The following is a 21,442-nucleotide window of genomic DNA, read 5'->3' on the forward strand; positions in this document are numbered from 1 at the left end:
CAGATATTGTAGGTACTGTGAAGAGAGGCTGAATGATAGTTGAATACCTTACTCATAGGAAATCAAAGCAAAAGCTCATTCTATAATAGGTTTAGTTCAAAGTTTCATCTGACCACTCAAAGTAATTGCAACATTCAATGCTAAGTGCTCTGTCGTTCAGAACATTAAAGGACCATTGTGTAAGTTTTAGTGGCATCTAGCGGAACGGACTTGGCAGAAATGGAATATAATATTCAGAAGTATGTTTTAATTAGTGTTTAATCACCTGAAAATAAGAATTGCTGTGTTTTCATTACCTTAGAATGAGCTCTTTATGTCTATATAAAGAGCAGGTCCTCTTCCAAGGAGGCCGCCATGTTGCACCACCATGTTTCTACAGTAGCCCAGAATGGACAAACCAAACACTGGCTGTAGAGAAGGCCGAGTTTTCACGGCCTCTGTAGGTTCTCCTACATTCTTGGAAGGGGAGGGGGAGGGGAGGTGTATTCATTTGGTTGCAATCTGTAACCTCACCTCTAGATGCCACTAAATCCTACACACTGGTCTTTTAAGAGCTCCCTACTGGTTCAATGTGACATCTCAGTGTGTGAGATTTGAAAATGATAACAAGTAAACAAATACTTCTAGGAGAAGTACACAGAAAATGAATGGATGTTTTATTTTGTATTTTTGAAACTCTCATGCTTGTCTGTGTCTGCCCCAGGTCGAAAGGCTTAAGAGAAGGATGATGGCTTTTGTTATATAGACTTTTCAGGGTTATACTGTTTACACTCAAAAGGGGCCTTTTTCAAAGTGTAGAAAAAAATCTAGTGTCACCAAAAAATAGGACATGAACTGAATAGTGAAGAGATTAAAGCACATACTGCTCCTGTCTAACAAAAAACCACAGCGAAAGAGTTTTTTTTAATGATGAAACACATAAAAGACCATCTAAGATTTCAGCTCAACAAAGAACAGAAGAAAAAAAAAAATCGCAGCTGCCCCCCCCAAAATTGTAGCAATAAGCTAAACCCCCACTGAGAACAACACCGTACAATAGGACAAGAGTGTACTGTCAGTCAAATCCACTTTTTAATATCGCTCTACATGCATACAGTGATATTAACAGTGCAGAAAAAAGGAGCTTTGAAAGACAATCTGGAATCTCAGTGTGTTAGAGACACCAAGACCTTAGCCATTCAAATTCATAATGCTTATTCATGTTTCTTAAATTTACCCCCAATGCTGTTTTTGATATTAAGTCTGTAGTCACTGCTGTGATGTGATTAATGTCAAGCTTGGGAAGAGTTAAAGAAAGACTTGAACAAGAAGCTGCAAAACATAAGAAGTTGCATTCATCTTGGACATTATATAAAATAGAACTCTTATGGAGTTATTTCATGTTAGGTACATTAAAGTTCATCTTGGCTGAGAGCAAGGACTGTCCTTTATGATAATGTTCCTTCCTGTGATTACTGTGTTGACCTTCAGTTGGAAAAAAAGCACTGCTATTGCCAAGCCTTCATCATTATCCACTGTAAGTATCACGGGTTCATGCAGATCACTAAGAATTATTGATGAATCTCAATTAGATTTGCCTCACTCCATTTAATTTTACATATTCAGGATATGGTTTGACAAAAATTATGGATATCAACATCCTGGGAGTCATTTCTACGCTAAGATCAGCGTTAATGGTAATATTGTTGATCTTGCTAAATGTGCAGCACGTTATGCTTCCTTAGGCAGTACTGATGATCTCTATGACACCTGTCACTCTCTTTTTTTAACATTCTGTGTGTTATTATTTTTAAGTAAGCAGTTTAACATCCTTTGGAAGTTCAAAGACCTAAAAAGAAATTGTATGCCATAACAGTATATTGCGGTATGACTCATAAATGTTATTCTTATGGCCTTGGACAGCCAATCATTCAGTGTTTAAGAGCATTAAGGACTATGAGTTGAACCTGTTATGTAATCAGGATTCAAAATCTGTGGGGAAAAAAATCTGTTGAATCAAATGAAAATGATAGTAAGAGTAACTGGACTGCACCAGTGTTTTTTCTGGAGGTAACAACTAATTTCTTCCATCAGAAATGATAACAGGACTGGAGTGTGAGGCCTATTTGGTTTTAAAGAAATCAAATACTGTACAAGTCCACAAAATAAGTCTTCCATTAATTTTCAGTGGAGCAGTTACAAACTACTTGAGTAGATGCTCTCTTGCATTGCTGAAATGTGAAAAAAAGGTTTTGACTTTAAACTGGAGAGAAAAAGCAGTCAAACAGCTAACTTGGTGTTTAAAATGTGTATCGAGGGGTAAGAGTAGCAGAGCATGAACCGACATTTAAAGAAACACTATTTGAACAATACTTTCTCACAGAAATAGCTCATTAGAAGCCTTTACACAGGCAGGAAACATTTGAGTAGCTCAAATTATGGTTCAAAGGAAACTTGTCCTGCTGGTTTAATTAGGAGCTGACTTACACCTGGGACACCAGGTGAGTGCAGTTAACGAGCAGGTAGGATAAAAAACTACTGTGGACTTTATCACACTATTAAAAAAATCAAGTACATTTGAATACACGCTGACAGGACTTGGAGTGTACTTTTCAGCTTTTCCTGTGAGAAAGCACAGAGCCTGATAGTATGAAATTGGGGATGTTATTTGATCTAACATGTATATTTTTGACTTGTCATAGCAGAAAACACTGATGTGTATCTAATAACATTATTGATGGTTTCATTCCATTTAAGATGTGCAAGTAAGCCAAACTATGAACCAGCATGCACAACACTAGGGTCCTTGCATTGGCAAAACTAAGTTAAATAGGAGAATTATTAATGTTACTAGTTACAACTGTGCTTGACAAGTCAAAATATCCACTGTGAGAGAAGTTTTTAGTTCTTAATTGTATCAGGTGTGCAAAGACAGCGTTGTAGCAAGCAACATAAGAAGAAGTGCATTAAAGCCAGATTACAACAATGTATTTTCTCACATTTCACTTGTGGTATAGCTTTACAGATGGCTTTGGTTTTATTTGCTTCTTTTTTCTGTAATATGGGTAAACCGACCTTTCAGAGGCTGCACTGAAAACACTTGTGCAGCAGCTTGTGTTTTTAAGCTTCCTGTGACATCTTCCTTTTTATAGTTACAACGCCGAGCGCTGTGGATCATTTGACATTTCGGGCTTACTCTGTAGTCAAACCGACAACATCTCTTCATCATTGCAGCAGTGCACCATTTTTTGGAAAGAAAATGTAAAAAGTAGCCAACTGTTGTAAACTCATGTAAAACATATAATCCATATGCATCAGAATAGCTGCTTTATCATCTGCTACTGTAGTCATTGCTATTTTGGGAAAAAACAGCATCCTTCAGAGAGAATAACACCATATTGCAGGGGTGTTTTCATACTCAGTGAATGATTAGCTTAGGTAGAGAATTGGGGAAGGATGGATGGACAACCAAATGTAATTTTTTTCATTATTAATCTTTCGGTGGGTGTGTTTTTGACACCGATGTCAGGTCATGTTGTTATCAGATGACTTACTAGCTATAGCCAAGGATTTGGACACTCATCCAGAAATAAATAGATATGAGCAGGAATTTAAAACTGAGCATGAAGACCTGCCAAGCAAATGCAGCCTAATGCTCTTTCAAATGTAGTGTGACCATGAAAGGTATAGCCGGCTTTCTCCCCTGAGAAAGTGACAGAATTGTACCGTACAGTATTTAGGTCAGACATAACTGTCTTCTTATGGCTTAGTGGGTCAATGAGCATAAATGGCCTGTAAAGCTAGCTTGAAAGTCCAGTGGGAATTCAAAAGGAAAATCCTATAGGCCTTTATTTTGAACTATAGGCAACTCATCTAAGCCTGTCAGTGGTGCTCATAAGCAGATGGTGCGGTGCAGTCCCACAGCCTCTCATTAAAAACTACTTCTCTCCATGCCCATAAAAAGACTACACACACCGTGATTCTACAGTAACTTGATTAAGACTTTCTGTATGAAAGCTATTACAAATTAAATTGTGGCAAAACATTTAGAGTCTAGATGGAACAACAGGTAGTCCCCAATAAATCTGAGAAAAGTGCAGTGCGCCGCAGCGTTCACCATTTCTCTGTACAGATGTGACGAGTTATTAAAAGTGTAACCCAGGCCCAGGGGGTGGTGTGTAATTTTAGAATTAATATACAGTTTAGAGCTTGGTGTTTGCACCCTCTGAATTATTCAAATGTACTTCTGCTATGCGCTTGGGTCTGGTGGGGCTAAGGCAGCTGCTATGCATACAAATTAATATATTATGTCAGTATATGAAAGAATGGGAGACGACAAAGATTAGGGAAACATAAACACTGGTGCCAGGCAACAAAACAAGATGTTTGCTCTTGTGCGAGTTCAAACCTGAAAGGCTATACCATACTAATGGGAATAGTCTAGGTTGTTCAACTTGTTATTTAAGGGTGATATTGCAGTCTATCTGTGGGGAAATCTTACTTCATTGGCCGTATTTACATGCATGAAGAAGTCTGCAGGTCACAAGGTTACCCAGCAAACCTAAACAACACATGTCCTCCAGTTATTAGAATTCTGATTAAGCACTATATTAGCATTATAGGCATGTTAAAAATATCAACAAAACCATGATAACAAGCAGTAAGAACTTTTTTTGATGAGATGTGAAATTGTCACCACAGGCAACATTTCAATGTCGTGGTACACATTAGATCTTGATTCTTTTTTTTTTTTTTAAGTATGCAAATGTGTTACGCAAGCTCAAATACAATAACATGTAAACACATCTCTAGAGGGTTTTCAAAAAGAAAAAATAGATCAGAAAGGAAGAGTCTGGCTTTTTATCATGGACTTCAAACAGTTAAAAACATGGTAACTATCCATCTTGTTTTGAAATGGTTTCAGTCAACTTAAATTGATTGAAATATCTTGTACGAAAGACTAACACACAGGAAAACTTTTGACTATTTTACTCTCAGAACCAACAAAGTCAAACAACAAACTGAACCTCTTGAACAAAAGATGCTAAAAAGCTGTTTGTCAAGTCGTTGAAATGGGTTTTGCTTGCTGTGATCATTCCTCCTGTTCACGTTGGCTTAGAAAAACTGAATCTATCCTACTAGGGATGTTAATGAAATATAATTGGAATTCTTTTTTAAAATATCAATTTTATCTTTTGTCATCTCCAGTGAGTGATATTCCTGTTAAAGTTGCATTCTGCAAATTCAGACTAAAGCAAAGATCTTGGAGAATCAAGTGTCACATTTGTGTATTGGTTTCCCCTCATTGTTGTTAGTATGCAGTGAAAACATCATTGACCAACCAGGTAATGTGAACATAAATGCATTATTTACTGAAGTGATGAGGTAAGACGGTTGTTGGCACCGTCAACTGGGCAGGTGTGACCTGACAAACCTGATCAACGTCTCTTTCCAGGTACAGCAAATGTGCCATTTCTAGTGTTTCACCACACACAACCATACTTGTACAGATGGATATAATTATGTTAATTGTAAAAAAACATTACAGATTTCAGGTTAGAATAATTTTTAGATATTGACTGTATTTACAAATATTCAGAAAGTGTAATTACAAGAAACATATTTTAAAATACTGTTCTTGAACTCTGAACATATTTTTTTATCGTGTTTTAAGCAAAACATAAACAAACTCACCATTTTTTTTAAATTGGTGGTTTACAACAATGAACATAGTCTGTAAACAGCAGTAATAATGTTTTTATATGTAATGAGGATGGTAAGATTATTTCCAAAGGTTCCATCAGGTATTTCAGTCTATTTATTCCATAAAATTGCATTTCACCAGCACCCCAAGGTCTTGCTGCAGCCTGAATAACAAGCTCTGTTAGTGCTGTGTGTCACACGCTCGTACTGGGACTCCAATTACAGAACATCCTGGAAAACAGCTGGCATTTGTCTCTTTGTCTCTTCTGTGGTGACATTCAGTTAAAGTTTATAGGGTGCTGCATTCCCTCTGTTTATAATTATTATTTTTTGTTTTCTCATCCACAGTAAATGTAGGAATATAATATCTATCCATCCATTTTCTAAACTGCTCATCTCGTTCAGGGTTGCGGCACATAGTAAGTGAAAGATTGGGTGAGGTAAACCCTGGACAGGTCTCCAGCCTATCACAGGGATGGAAATGGAACAGTCTCAGACAATTGAACACGTTATTAAGTATGTATGAATATAGATCACGCCTGAGAGGAAATTCACTACAGACTAACAGACTAAAAAATAAAAAAAAACTGACTAAATCCCTGCCTATTCTCCGCCAGGAATTAGTTTGCACTTTTTTGTAAATATGAACTGAATTGCTGTAGAGCTGCTCCTGTGTCTCCTCTCATTTGCACTTGCTAGATATCCCTTTAAAATGTAGGTGGTGACGTAGCTTGTAAAACTGAAGTTTTAATGCTAAATTGACCTCAGTTGTGTAATAATGAGAAGCCTCCAATGTAAGAAGTGATGCTTGAATTATTTATGATTTTCTCTACAGTTTGCTTGCCTACTCGTTATCGGGGCCGGAAATGAGTTTGCTGAAAACTGGCCAAAGTGAGATCTCCCCTCTCGGCTTACAGAACATGGCGCATTAAAGTGAATCACAGCAGACAGCTGGGGCCGCCCTTTATGGTAATGCACCCTCTACAATTACTGCTTCGACCTTCCCTGGTGAAGAAAAATGGGGAGACGTCCATTTAGCGGCCCTTTCAAACACTTAGTGGCAGACATGTTGTGCAGCAGGACCACCTTTTGCCTGACATTGACTCTTGTTTAGAGGAGACACAGAAGACATTAGAAAGGTGACAGGTTGACAGATGAGATGCATCTGTCAAACAGCAAGAGGACCATGGCGCATTAATGCATCGACACTGCCCTATACCGCAATGGTAGATGAAGCTGGTTGAAGACAATGGTGTCAACTGCAGATGGAACTAATGGTTATCTTCATCATAGGTGACTTTATCATTTACTTTGTTTAATTCATTGATTGAGCATTTATAAAAAGGACAACAAACTGTTAAAAGAAAAAGAAAAGCAGGAAATGTTCACATTTAAGAGGCTGGAACCAGTGACTATAATTTTGCTGAAAAATGACTTCTCTCAATCAAACCATTGATTGTTTTAGCCCTAGTGGGAGTGGAGATATTTACTCCATTTAAAAGTTGATGTGGATAAGAAGTGAACTGAGGCTGATTAATCCAGAGAAAATATAAATTAAGCAAAACTAAATTCTTAAGCAAAATATTTAGTCCTTAAATGGGAATATTTGCTGATTTTCATAGATATTTTCTTATGATAGTAAACTGTATTTCTTTGACTTTTAGACTGTTGGCTGAACAAAAGACATTTAAATATGCCAAATTGGTCTCTGAGAAATAGTAATTTTCACTTCTTTTTTTCTGACATACATTCAATTATTCAAGAAAATAATTGGCAGATAAATCAACTATAAAAATAATTGTTAGTTGCAGCCCTAATGCAGATTCCCCCTTACAGTAAAAATGTTTTAGTCTTTAGTTTGGAATATGTAATTTTAGCAGAATAATGCTCATTCAGTCTAAAAAGCATTTTGACCTACATAAAGAAGCATTACAATAGTTCAGTGAGAAGTTGATTCATACACTGCTTACTTCCTAGTAATGCAACTCTCTTAAGCTCTGCAGCCTCCTCCTGTATTAGCATTTAGGACTTCTGTGAATTCATAATGTTTGTACATGTTGATATAAGTTTACAGTTCATTAATTGTTGTGTTTTTCGGGCTCAACCCTTGGTCTTGTGTAAGCTTAGAGACAACCTGGGTCACATGACCACAGATTTGTTTTTGGAGTATCACAGGAAAAGAGGCCCACCACCAAACTCAACTGCATATCATTGTTGCAATAAATGGTTAATACATAGAAGTGCCCTGACTGAATTTTATGAAGTTACGGTTAAAGATTAGGCTCTGAAACATTTTTAAGTGGCTGAATCCTAACGGTACGAAATGTTTTTGTTAGAGTTGAGAGTTCATCCATCTCTCTTTGGCACCAAAGGAAAATGAACCATCCAAAACTGCAAACTCTACTTTTAACTTTTCACACAGCTTGTGGTAGGGAGATATGTTTCTTTTGGTTTTTTTATGCATTGAACACACTATGAGAATTTAAAGACATCTTGCCTCAAAACTTAATCAAACCAGCTGTAGAAATGATATGAAATCACAGTACCACAGTAACTACCAACCCCTACTGATGCTGATACAGCTTTCACATGATGCTCTAAAACATATTCAGATCTATATTTCTAGCTTTAAACTAAAACATACGTCTTGCAACAACGTTGTATCAAATATGAACAGTGAAATATGAAACCTACTTGAACGACAGATGGTGGATATATAGTATATTCTTTGAAGCTTCATGTAAAAATCATTGTTGAAGTCAGTTCTCTTCCCCATGCTCTTTCTCTGGCTTGTTTCAAACCCCTGTGGATCATTACCCACCATGAAGTTGAAGATACATTTCCTAACACTATTTTTCACACACATATACTGTACACACATGCACACACAGTTCTTGGTCAATGCATAATTGAGGATTCTCCTATACAATATGATATTGATGTTAAGGTGCTGGGTGGCATGAACCCCAGTTACTGTATATTTTGTCTTTACTAGTTTGGTCGTGATTCACACATTACATCTGCCATGAAACAATGTGTCTCTCTACAATCTACACTTTGTCCACATGGGAGTTGACGGGCATGCTTTTTGGTTTTTTCCATTCACAGTTTTTAAAAGTAGCTGGTAAAAGGAAAAACATCTAAAACACTAGCCACAGCATCAGAACATGCTTGGTTGACTGTGTAAATACATGATTATCAAGTGAGATCTCCTTGTCTGAACAAACTAGTTGAAAGAGGAGATGATAGAGTGTTAGGTTTGGTAATGGCTTTCCTAGTGTGAAGTTTTGTTAAAAGTACTCTCTGTATCTGGTGTTTTCTGGTGCTTTCCATTAAAAATATCACAGGTAGTCAAAAAGATCACAACAAAGATATGGTTCAGCCATGCTGTGGCCTCCCCGTGAGAACAATCTTAAACCTAACCTTCATGATGTACAATACTGGTTGGTAACATCGCATGTTATTGGAAAGGAAGGGAAAGAACAGTTGAAAGAATGAACAAATGGAAACTTACCCTTTATCCTTAAGCTCTCAGGGATCCCATCCTGCTGGAACAAAAACAAGAAGAAAATAGGGAAGAGATCACAGTTATAATAAACCACACAAGCACAGCATCAGCAATATGACATGAAAGCTTTTTTCCATTTAGCTGAATAAGTGAGATCCTTGGGGCTACTGCAATAGAAATGGAGTTCTATAGACACCTTTAATACATTAGCCAATTCTCTCTGCGAAATGTTCAATTGAGTTCACATATCAACGAAGGCGTGACGTTAAGGTCCAAGGACTTCACTCTGACGGCAAAAAATTGTCTGAGGCAATGTAGTGTTGCCTGTTTGAATGGCGATTAATGATGCATTGATAAGTCAAACATTAATGTGCCATTACGTTAAGTGGTCATTTGCTTCACTCGCATGTACAATGATAAACCCTTCAACTCGTTACCATAGTCACTTCCCCATTGGTTTTATTTTATGCAGATATTGTGAGATTTTTTTTTTTTTTTTCCCCTGTGCTTCTTTAGGGATCTCCTTGTTGCTATGCTGTTTTCCAACATGTGATTTATTACATCTAGATTATGCAATCTAATTTTTTTTTCTATATATTTCCCTCTTTCTTTCTTTCTTGTTAAGACTGGATGTCAACATACACTTTTAGTGGTGTCTTGCATCATTTAAACAAATTAGCAGGTCATATTTGTCCTCATTCATGTTTTATCATGGCAAACCAAAATATAACTGAACTGTATTTGACAGAAAACATAAATAGTGGAGTCACTCAGGGACGAAAATCACAGTGTAGAGACATATAAAGAAGAGCAAATAACCATGACCCCTTCAGTGGGTGCACTATAAAATCAGCTGCATTTAAAGCAAGCATAGTGATGATGAGTGTAGAAAATGCTGTTATCAGGACTACTATTCTGAGTAGCTGCTCTCCACAAACCATGAATATGAAAGAAAGAGGCATAAATATTTGATTTCTCTACAGTGAAATCTGCATAGCTCATCCTTCTCATTCTTGTACAGAAAATTCTGACTCTTTTTCTACCAGCTCGAGCAGGGTGATGTTATGGAAAAGATGCATTATGCAACAGGTCTACAGTCAATAATTAACAGTGGTACCTGACTACCTACTGAAAATAGCAGATACACGCTTACCCAATTCCTGGATGTGTGCTGAAAATCTGCATATTGTACATGTTCTTGTTAAAACATGCTCAATTGAATTTAAGTCAATTAATGTAGCATGTGAAACATTTAAAGCATTTTACACATACAAGGATAATTGTGTCCAATAAATCTCACTAGTAAAAAGGATTGTAACTGCAGGAAATCATTTATTTTACGTATCATAGTTCCATTTGCTTTTTAAGTTAGTGTAATGTATAGTCATCCATGATATTAGTTATCATCTGTCCCATTATCTCCATATTGTCATTCCGATACTTTCACAAAGACTGTACTGACTCTGCACTCATAACTGCTGTTGCTAATGAGACCCTCATCAGAGGAAATAACACCCACATGAGCAATAACGCACTTTTAATAAGTCCTAAGTTGAATGTATGGTAGAGGCTTCCTGTGGTAACCACGCTGCTGTTAAATACAACCATAACAAATAAATACTACAACATCAATTGTAGCAGCTGTGGCTCAGGAGGTAGAGCGGGTTGTCCCCTAATCGGAAGATCGGCGGTTTGATTCTCAGCTCCTCTAGTTAGCATGTTGAAGTGTCCTTGGGCAAGATACTGAACCCCAAATTGCTCCTTATGGCTGTGCCATCAGTTTGTGAATGATTAGATTCCCTCTGATGGGCAGGTTGGGACCTTGCATGGTAGCCCCTGCCATCAGCGTATGAGTGTGAATGGGTGAATGTGACTCGTAGTGTAAAAAGCACTTTGAGTGGTCGGAAGACTAGAAAGGCACTATACTAGTACAGACCATTTACCATTTACCATTCAATTATAGTAACATCTACTTTGACAAAATTGTAGGAAACAAGCAACACTAATAAAAGAATAACTGCCTGCTGTGAAGATTTACAATATTTACATTCTGTGTGATACTGTAATTAGATGCTAAGGTGACTTCCTCATATTGCAGCTCAAATTGCAGCAAATGTTTGGTGTGCACAGATCAATAATATAAATTATGGATGAACCATTTCATATGCAACCTTAGAACCAGTGACAACTTTTTAACATTTGTTGTCTGGCTATACTGTCATCTTACTCCATTTATTTTGATGTTAACATCAGTTGAAATGATGTTATGACACAATAAACTAAAAGGCAACCAAGTTAAACATCACGATCTGCTAAAAAGCTGTCCCTTTACATCATCTACCTGGATGTTTTACAAAACATTGTTGACTGGCGACCCAGTTGGCACAGAAACACCTGTGGCTCTCTGATATTCTTGGTATCTTCCCTACCCTCTAGAGGAGGTGACATTTAGAATTGCACTACAGGTAGGGAAGATATCAAATGGAGCTGATTTGCATATGGCAGACAGTGTTCACACTTCATTTGTTTGAAGAGAGTGATTTCCCCAGAGCCGCTGGCAGGCCTGTCTCTGCTGCCCTGAGACTCTGGGGACAGTGAAGCACCCAGCTGTACAACCCGTGGTTCATCTGCCCCTGTCACAGCTAGCTGGCTGATCGCCCACATCTCTCTCTCTCTCTCTCTCTGGCTTTATCTCTTAACCCACCTCACTCCACCAACACCACCCTCTTCCTTGTCCTCTCTTTCTCCTGCTTCAGATATCACATCCTCCACTCCTCCGCACCATCAAATTTCAAGTACACTTCAAGATTTAAAGTAAAGCTACAAATTGCAATATACCTGTGTGGCAAATGAGCAGAATACACAGTACAATACCCTAACTGGGAGGTTAGATCTATCTGTTTGGCCTTTTTTCAGACCAATTTCACTGCTCCCTCATTGGTTTCAATATTAGCACTGCCTTGGGACAACAGAGGTGCTGATGCAGTCAACTCAAGGGAGAAAAACTGGCTCTACTATTGCCACGGCACAATTCAACATCATCCAGCAACAAACTGCTTTGAAAAATCAAATCACAAAGCATATTCCTGGTGGATCACTTTTTAATGTGAGTACTGTAATTCTACTTTACAATCATTAACAAAGAGGATAAATTACTGATACCATGAAAACTTTTCAACCCCTTCCTCAAAGTATAATAAACAGGTGTGCAGTGTCTGATAAGTCTTCAAACTCACTGACTAAAAAGACCTTGTAGCATAAACGAAAACCTTTTCTGGGAGCCTGCAAATTTTAGTGTGGGGACAATGTCTCCTTTTGAATGTGCACACTATCCACCTTGACCTGTAGCAATACATTCACACCAACACAAACCCTTGCATTTTTTAACACTGGGCTATTTTCAGCCTGAACACCTGCCTAGATGCCTGAATTTCCCTGTTCCCTAGAAATTTGAGCATTTGCTGTGTGCTGTTTGTGGCTCATGAAAAAAAAAACTGGACTGTGGCTACAACAGAAGCTGGTGAAGCTACACAGTAAGAGTCAACATATCAATAAACAACTAGTGTAAAGTGAGTAAAAGCCAGTGAAGAGCAAAGATAGGCATGCTGCAGAAAAGACCTTCAAAAACACAGGTTAACACCAGCATGGGCATCGACATCTTGTTATTGTTACAGTAGATTGGCTCCATACAGTGTCTGTTTCTTCAGCCCCTGTGGAGACTTTACAGAAGCTGGTTCCCTCAGCCTCAGGCTGCCTGCCATTTGAAAGTAGACAGCTCATCAAGATGAGTGACAAGGGTTGGGGCTAAAACTGACCAGCTAAGGAGGGGGAGGGTATAAATAATACTGACATTAGTCACAGTTAAGCTAAACATTGCCTATTGCAGCTTTAACTGCAGTTACTGTACATCAAGCTGTTGCTTGTGAATTTTGCAATTTATTCTTGTTATTTCTGCCATTCCCTGTCTCTTTATCTCAATCTCATTTGCCCACCCCACCTCCTACTCTTTCTCTCTCTCTCTCTGCTTATCCCCTGTTAATCTAGATTTGCCATGTGGCCAAGCCAGTGCAGGATGGATGGGGCTTTGCACACGGTTGTCCTTGCCTCCATTTTGTTTGTCCTGACATAACAGCTTGATGTCAGAGCAACAAACATTCAGAAATTGCTTTTGTCCCTCATGTCGAGTAAGCCTGGCCACTTTTCCACAAATTTCACAAATTACAAAACATCAAGCCGCTGCATCAATCATACTGTGAAACTCATCTTGAAAGAGCCTGCATGAAATAAAACTGTGTAAAATAAGATCCCCACGTAATAGAGGCTTGAGAACAGTGAACCACAGTGAGTGGTTTTCCCATTAAAACCAATTACAAATAGGGCTGCATTCTGGTGGACCTGATCTGTGTCCCATACCTGACTCCATGTGGAGGATTTCACAGTGAATTTCTGAAACAATACCATGGGAATTATGGGTAGACCACGTGACCAGCTGTTTATGGCCGAATGCCTTCTGGTGATTGAAGTCTTTGTGAGGAAAGCTTATAAGGTCGTATCCGATCCTGTTACCCTTGTCAAACACTGTCCTTCAAAGCACAGGAAAAGGCATAGCATTAACACGGCCACTGGTGTGTCACAGTTTGTGGTGGTGAACTCAAAGGTAGCACATGTCTCTGATCTTTACATGACAAAATGAATGTACTTATGTTGTTTAGAAAAATTCTTATTATTTTTGTACTATCACATTCTTCATTAATGATGAACATGAAAGGAATTTTATCAAAAATGCGAGGCAATCTAGATTTAACTTTACATTTAATAGCTGTCATTTTGTAACTAGGGACTTTTCCTTTAAAAGTACCAAAAGAATACATTTTTGAGCTGTCAACTATGTTCTAAAACTTGGTATTGCTTTTCTACAATATCTCATTTTGAAACAACTGTTCTTTAACGCTGCTCACTCAACTGTATTGACAGGTGCTGACCTGAGTCTCTCTGCAATCTAGCCAACAGCGGAGAAAATTCTCTAGACAACAAAAAGGCCTATGACATATTTTGGAAAAGGGCTTGCAATGTGGCTATTTTTCACCACGGGGCTGTAAATTTCCACAGCCTCGTTTGACAGGCGGATAGATGAGCAGAGTTTACTTCTGTCCTCTCACAAGACGAATTGTAATGGTATGCAGATGCTGTAATGACATTCCTCTGCGATGTAATCACTGGGCCTGGCACATTAATTTCATTGGAGTGGAAGAGCACATACATCATTTTTGTAGCCCCTCGTCAAATTCCTGCTACATGTGGACATACATTACTTTAATTATTAAAGTCACTCTGGTGCCAAACTAGAGCAATAAAAAGAGAAAATCAGAGCTAGTTAGTTTTAAAACGCAAAACTATATATACTCTGTTTCAAACAACAGAAGGTGAAGCACTATACAAACCATTTTCAAAAAGTGCTGTTGAAATAAAACTACTTTAAGAGGGTATGTTTGCTTCATTAAAATGCTATGAAATTACAATGAAGAGCGTTTACTACACTCTCAGCGCAGTGCAACAGAGAATAATGTGAAACCAGGGATTCTTGGGACTGTGTTGTCACAGTGTCTCTTAACATACCTCTGAAATGTCACAAGGTTAAAGAAAAAATTCTGCAAATGTATTTGTCAAGATGCTTTAGCTACTACAATAATGCAAAGAATAATGTTTAAGAGCACAGTATACCAACATGTATTCCATTAACAATTAAATGGTTAGTACAGCCAAATCACAGATTTTGAGATACAGTATACGCCTCTGAAAAGTGTTCCACTACAATTGAGAATGATTTTTGTCTTTTGAAAGAAAATGTCCCAGTCACTTAAGATAATCCCAATGATTTAATTGCCTACCACTCTTCAACAATTGAAGCAATATTCATTTTTTACTTGTTTTCCAAATTTCTAAACAAACCTAGTAATCCGATTTTAATCAGAGCGCTCCATCCTACCTGAGACCCTGCAGAGTCACCATACTTTCCTGGATACAAATTATAGGTAGCACAACACTATTCTGCCAAGATCAGTTACACTTGGTGCAGAATCGCTCTATCTACCAACAAAATCCTACACCTAAGGGTGTGAATAAAGGCTAAGGAAAGCTACATTTCACCCTCGAGACTTCAAAGCATTTCCCGTACAAGATGAAACTGTGAGACACTGTAATCTGGAAAACTTCAGTTTTTCTTGCTTCTGCTCAGTCCAGGATGAGTAGGATCTGGAGAAAAGTCAACACAAGACAACGCTGCATAACCATGCCTCACTAGAGATAAGGTATAAAACAGTGATGTGTTCCTTTATGAACAAAATCCAAAACCAGGCACAGGTGGACGTTGGATCGTTTGCCTCTGTTCCCTTTGGTATAAAGCTTTGCAGCCTGGCAAAAGTGCTATCTTTGCAGTTTACTGGGATCATATTACAGGATTCTTGGGTACTGAAGTTTCTCTTTATTTCCTTAACACACACAACTTCCAGATAGTTATGACTAAAAAAGAAGCCAAACTCTTGTATAGTTGTTATCTGCAGTCCACATGTTTAGAAAGCATCTCTGAACAAATCCTCTGCAGAAGGTCAGAAACTGTTTGACCATTGTGTCGATTCAACAGCTTTGCATGACTACCAGCTCCTCGCTCAACTCTGACACAGTCCAATGACGTTCTTACCATCTGTTCCCTCTGTCTCTCTCTCCATTTCCCTCTCTGTCTAGCATCTCTCACCCCACCCACCCTTTTGTGCCAGCGTCTTTGCCATGCAGACGTGACTAAAGCTGACTGAAACAAATTTAAAATGCAGTATTTAGTCAAGATGACTGCTTTGATGTAAAAGGGAACATACAACTATTTATTCTTCATTGTCACTGTTAATTTTTTATCTTGGATTGGATAGAGAGGAGAAGTGTTTCTTTGTGAACAGAACTACAAAAAGGGCTTATGGGAAATGTGTACTGAAAGACCACAATCCAATTAATGCCTCTTGACAAAACACTTTGCTTTCCCCAATTCCCTGTCTACCAAAACAATTTCTTTCCCTGTCTGGCTTTTATTGATCATTCTCTGCTACTCTGGCATTTTGCAACCATATTAGAGAAAAAAAAAAACTAGTAGACTACTAGTTTAGAAGAAACAAAATGTAAGTTGTTCCTTGAGATGCTGCAAGAGAGATTAATAAAAGCTGCAGATGTTGCTTGTGGGGCCTGCCCTGTATCACTGAGTCAATATGCATTCAATTACATCTTTTAATTTAAATGTTCATGCGAACATCCTCACTTCATTCAAAGCTTGTCTTTATCTTTGCTCAGCTGTGCCTTGCATTAATCCGATGTTGTCTTTGAAAAGACAGTCCCTTGGCACAGGGAGGGATAATGATTCATCAAGTATTTTTCGGTGAGCAGAAAAACAACAACCACAGGAGAGACATCTGATGCAGGAAGAAAGTGCCACTGTAAAAAGTTTCGTACTTGGCAAGAGCACATAGTCCTCTTGTTACGGAAAGCAAATGAAAAAAGGCGGCGATCAATACCTTGTGTCGGAATCTCACGACTGGTCGATAGGGCGGCGACCCAAATCCCTCCTTGTTGGGTCTCCCGTCGGCGCTGAGAACAGCGAGCCCCAACAGTAAAATTGCCGCCGACCACCATCTGGCTGTCTTCATTGGTCTTTTCCTGTCAAAAACCAAACAAGAATGGTGAGTGCTCCTCTCCAACACTCTGGAGGTTCAATGCCCGTTGGCTACAACAATACATCAAGTCTGCTGTAATTAGTGTAGACAATGGGAACCGCAAAACTGTCGCTGATTTAAACCAAAGCTATCAATACGTGCCCCACACTTAGAGGGGAGATTAGATCTGCTTTTGAATCAATTAAGGGGAAATAGACGTCATGAGAAAATCAAGATAGAGAAGACAAAGAGCCAATATATTAAGGCAATTAAAGTGAGGGCTTTGGATTAATTAGGCTGAGTGTCTAGGTCAAGCAACTGTGATGTAGCAGGAAGATTACATCTTAAACAGTTTCCTCACACCCTCGCAGAGATGCAGCCCAAATATATTTATTTAAAGGAGTGACAATATTCACTTTTCACTCCCAATATAATTGCATTTTCAATTATTCATTATGCTGTATAAAAGAACAAGTTTGACCTTTTGCATTGACATGAATTAAACAAAATAGCATTCGTAAGGAAAGAAAACATGCCCTGTGAAAATATCTGTGTCCCAGAAACAGCAATGTTTAAGGAAGTAAAAACGCAGGAGATACATAGAGAGGAGGATATGTGTTAGCCAAGGCTCTCATACTGCCTAACACAAGATGCAACACACACACAAACACAGTACACGAACACATGCACACAAGCTTATGTTAAAATCTGACACGCATTTCGTCCTTCTTATTTTTATCCCTTGTCTTTATCTGTATTTATGCTCTCGCTTCTTTGTACAGCACGCCGCAAAAATCCCCTTTGTTAGAAGCGCTTTATAAATAAATTTGACTCGACTTGACTTGTTGATTTTCACAAGCAAACACTGAGCTTTACTTTATAAGCCGTCTCAAGCCACCAGTGCCTGTTCATCATCCTCCAGCAAAGGGAAATGACTGACAGCAGGATGGTGACCTTGCTTCCTTGTTCTTCTAGAGTGACACAGAGTCAGACAACAATGGCACTGTTGTGGCAGCTCTGCAGGCCCACATGCTATTCACTGGAGGTCAGGGGGTCATGTCAGCAGAGCAGCATGTCACTGTGATGTGCCAGGCGAAGAGAGAGTATTGAAACTTATTTCTGTGACTTTATATGACTTTTATTGAGCCTGACCTCCCAAGAAAAATGACACAATAGGTCATAATGTCAGTCGCCAAAAATGACCTATTATTATGTTTGAGTGTCAGACGCCATCTAACAGCACCTGGAGCAGTGGTGCAGTTCCAGTGACGTCATATAAGGTGACAAATTTCCATATTCGGAGGTGGGGGGTGAGACGGCTGGTTAGGTCCTAACCTGCAAAAAGTGGATTTAGTGGACTTTGCTAGAGGAGACCACTGTTTGCTTCTCATTTCCAACCATGGGTGTCACGTTTACAACCGCAAGTCGGGACAGTTTTTTAAAACCATAAACCGTGTTGCTATGACGACGAACGTTAGTAACTTTAACCCACACCACATTTCAAGTGATCGTTTTACCCTAAACCATGATCTTTCCCTAACCCTAACCAAGTGATTTTTGTGCCTAAACCTAACCAGACCTTAACCACAGCATTGTTAAACTATAAAACTTAATTATTTTTAACAGTGATTTGAAAAATGATGTTGTCCTGCCCACTGATAGAGGTGCCTGACTAGAAAACGGTCCTATGGATCATAGTGAAAATGCTCCTATGGGTCTTCTAGAGTGCATGGTCAAACGACCTGTGGTCATTTAATAATTATATGTTTTATTTATATTATTATTATTTAATAATTAATTTGGAGGACTTGTTGCTTTTATTGCCTTCCTGAGCAGCCAATAGACACCTACAGATTTCCTTCACATTTTCAGCTTTCAAATTCTATCCTTTTTTATTTTTATTTTTTTTGAACAGATATGAAGTATCTGGTCTGTGCACTGTATGCAACGGATGCTGATGACAATATATCTTTTTGTTTAACCCTTAGAGAAATTGGGATTTCAAGATTATGTTCATCAAACAAGCCTATTTGCCTTCAAAACAAAGCTTTTAGCCTTTGTAGATGAAATGTCTTGTCATGCAAGTTGCATACTCCTGTCAGTGTCTGTGTAGTAGGGAGGGGGCATTGAAAGTGTCTTAATAAGCCAGTAGGCAGGGAATTTTTCTTTCATACCCAAGAGCAAGTCAAGAAATTCAGAAATCTCTGAACCTTGTGAAGCAATCATTAAAATGTTAGTAATGATCAACAGCCTTACCAACCCCCTGCAGACATATTACAGGCGTTTTGTGATATGGGGTACTAAAAATTGTACTTATTGCCCCTTTAATTTGATTATATTCATTTCTAAAGTCTCCGAATCCAGGTAGGAGCCTTGCTTGCAGCTGCTCCTGCTCCTCTGGTAACACAGTATTTTAGACACACTAGGTGGATTACCATATCTGCTAGCACAATCAATCAACTTCTTTGCTGCGTCCCAGTGTTAAATGGGTTATTAATGGACTAACTTTTGGTGGATGCTGTGTCAGAGACAGAGACATATGTGCAGTTTTAAGAAGTTTAACTGCGTCATACAGCACAGTTCCTCACAGACATTTAACTCATTAAAATCATTCACCGTAACACATACAAATAACTTTCCAGTTGTACTTCTACTGAATCATTAGCAATCAATCTGGAAGCTCAGAACAGTTTATAAACTGCCAACTCTGCTGTTCTGTATTTCATTAAAGGTGCCTCATTTGCTTTTAAAATAGCAGAAATGGTCTTTATTGTTGACTGAACAATGCAAATTTAAATGGTTCCTGTACCAAATCAGAGTGCACAAAGAGATGGGTTTTTTTTTCAGTTTTTGTGAGTTAATTTTCTTGTCACTGAGTCTATTTCTTTTCATCTTGTACCGTTACCGTTACCATTACCGTTAACAGAGCTTTGGCATGATGACAGTCTACACACAGCAATGAGATGGAAACAAAATTAAAGGTAAAAGTTGGATGAAAGCTAAACTGCTATTATAACTATTGACAGGATATAATCTGTTTGTACTGCATTATAGCGAGAGGTGTGTCGAATATTTTGTCTATCCCATTTACATCAGTGAGTGTAGACTAAAGATTAGAAACACCTCTGAGTATAATACAAAACAAAACACCTCCAAAATGAGCATAAAGTTGATTCAACACCTCTAAAAAGTTTTTTTTTTTTTTTTGCTTGACATTATTACATTCATGAAGGTAGGATTTATTGTAGACTACATTAGTTTTAGCTAAGTGTACCTAATAAACTGGCAACTGGGTTTATCATTTATTTATCCACAATAGTTTGCTCAAAATGAAATTGTGTCTGTTTTCCTTTCCATTTAAAACCTATTCAGAATGGTTATTTTTATGTCAAGGATGTTTTGGGAGTAATAGCCTTAGACGTAAAAAGAGCAAATGTTTCTCCTGTCCTCTTCTGTAAAGAAAAGCAGTGTACATGATGTCATACACCCTGAAATATCATTATTAAATAAGAAAAGCTAAATACAGAGCTTTGTATTAGAAAAACCTCAAATTGATACTGAGCATGTTGTATGCAGCTGTACAAGTCCTTGTCTGTGAAGAATGTGTGTTGAGTAAACACTGCAACTCATGAGTCCTCTTTATTTGCCTTGAAAGCACAGGAGACAGAAACTGTCCAGAAGTTTTTCCTGGACCCCCTGAGGGAGTGTCATCATAACTTTAGCTCATGGTTTTAAATCCCCCAGAGCATGTCTAAGCGTTGGCATTGACTTTCAAATGAAGTCTACCTATTTCCCACTATGTACACAATGCATCATGTCTTGACAAGCTCTCTTCCCCCAAACCCGTCTCATTCAGCAGATTTTTGCCATTCAGTGCACTGGGCGAGGATAACAACAGAAATGTCCATACAGCCACACCTGCAGATATTATGTGTATGTGTATGCATTACCTGACTGCACCATACCGGGTATTAGTTGGGTTGAATTAATGCATGCATTGTAATTCACTATCAGCTGTCATGCATGTTTGGTAAGTCATAACTCTGGAAAATAGGAATACATAATAAAAACGTGCCATACATTTTCCCAACATTATGTTTGCTTTTCCCCCAAAAGGCCTAATTCAGGAATACTATTCTCCCACATGACTATTATATGTCAGCTTAGACTAATTCTGACTTACTGCTGATAACTCTACAATTTACAGCTTTCCAATTACAGTCAACTATAATTAAACAAACCCCTTGAGAAATGAGGAATTCTGAATATGGCTGATGGTCCACAGGGAACATGTGAAAGTCTTTTTCTCTCACTGTAGTAGGAGCTACAGTGCAGTTTATATATTCTGAACAAGACTGAGAACATATAGCTTCAATAACCAGAACACCATCTGGCAGAAGTTTAAATATTTCAACCTTCAGCAAAAAGACAACAAACCGAACTCTGGAAGAGTGTTCAAAATGTTTTAGCAACAAAAGCCACAGCTTCTCTCAAGCATCTGTTTTGCAAGGCTACCGATCATTTCTTCCACAAAGTTTCTAACAACGTCTGAAGGGTTTTT

At 38.2% G+C, this 21,442-nt stretch overlaps 1 protein-coding gene across 2 annotated transcripts in view; it reads right to left on the bottom strand.

The window, feature by feature from the left end:
* fstl5 (follistatin-like 5) overlaps window positions 1-21,442 on the bottom strand; it is a 176,428-nt gene that overhangs the window by 135,023 nt on the left and 19,963 nt on the right. For both annotated transcript variants that reach the window (XM_044364657.1, XM_044364656.1), the window contains exons 2-3: window positions 16,744-16,885; window positions 9,197-9,227 (exon numbers count right to left, since the gene is read on the bottom strand). In XM_044364657.1, the coding sequence (XP_044220592.1) occupies window positions 9,197-9,227; window positions 16,744-16,885 (173 nt within the window). The remainder of the gene's footprint in view (window positions 1-9,196; window positions 9,228-16,743; window positions 16,886-21,442) is intronic.

Source organism: Thunnus albacares, chromosome 10 (assembly GCF_914725855.1).
Source record: "Thunnus albacares chromosome 10, fThuAlb1.1, whole genome shotgun sequence".
Taxonomy (NCBI): Eukaryota; Metazoa; Chordata; class Actinopteri; order Scombriformes; family Scombridae; genus Thunnus; species Thunnus albacares.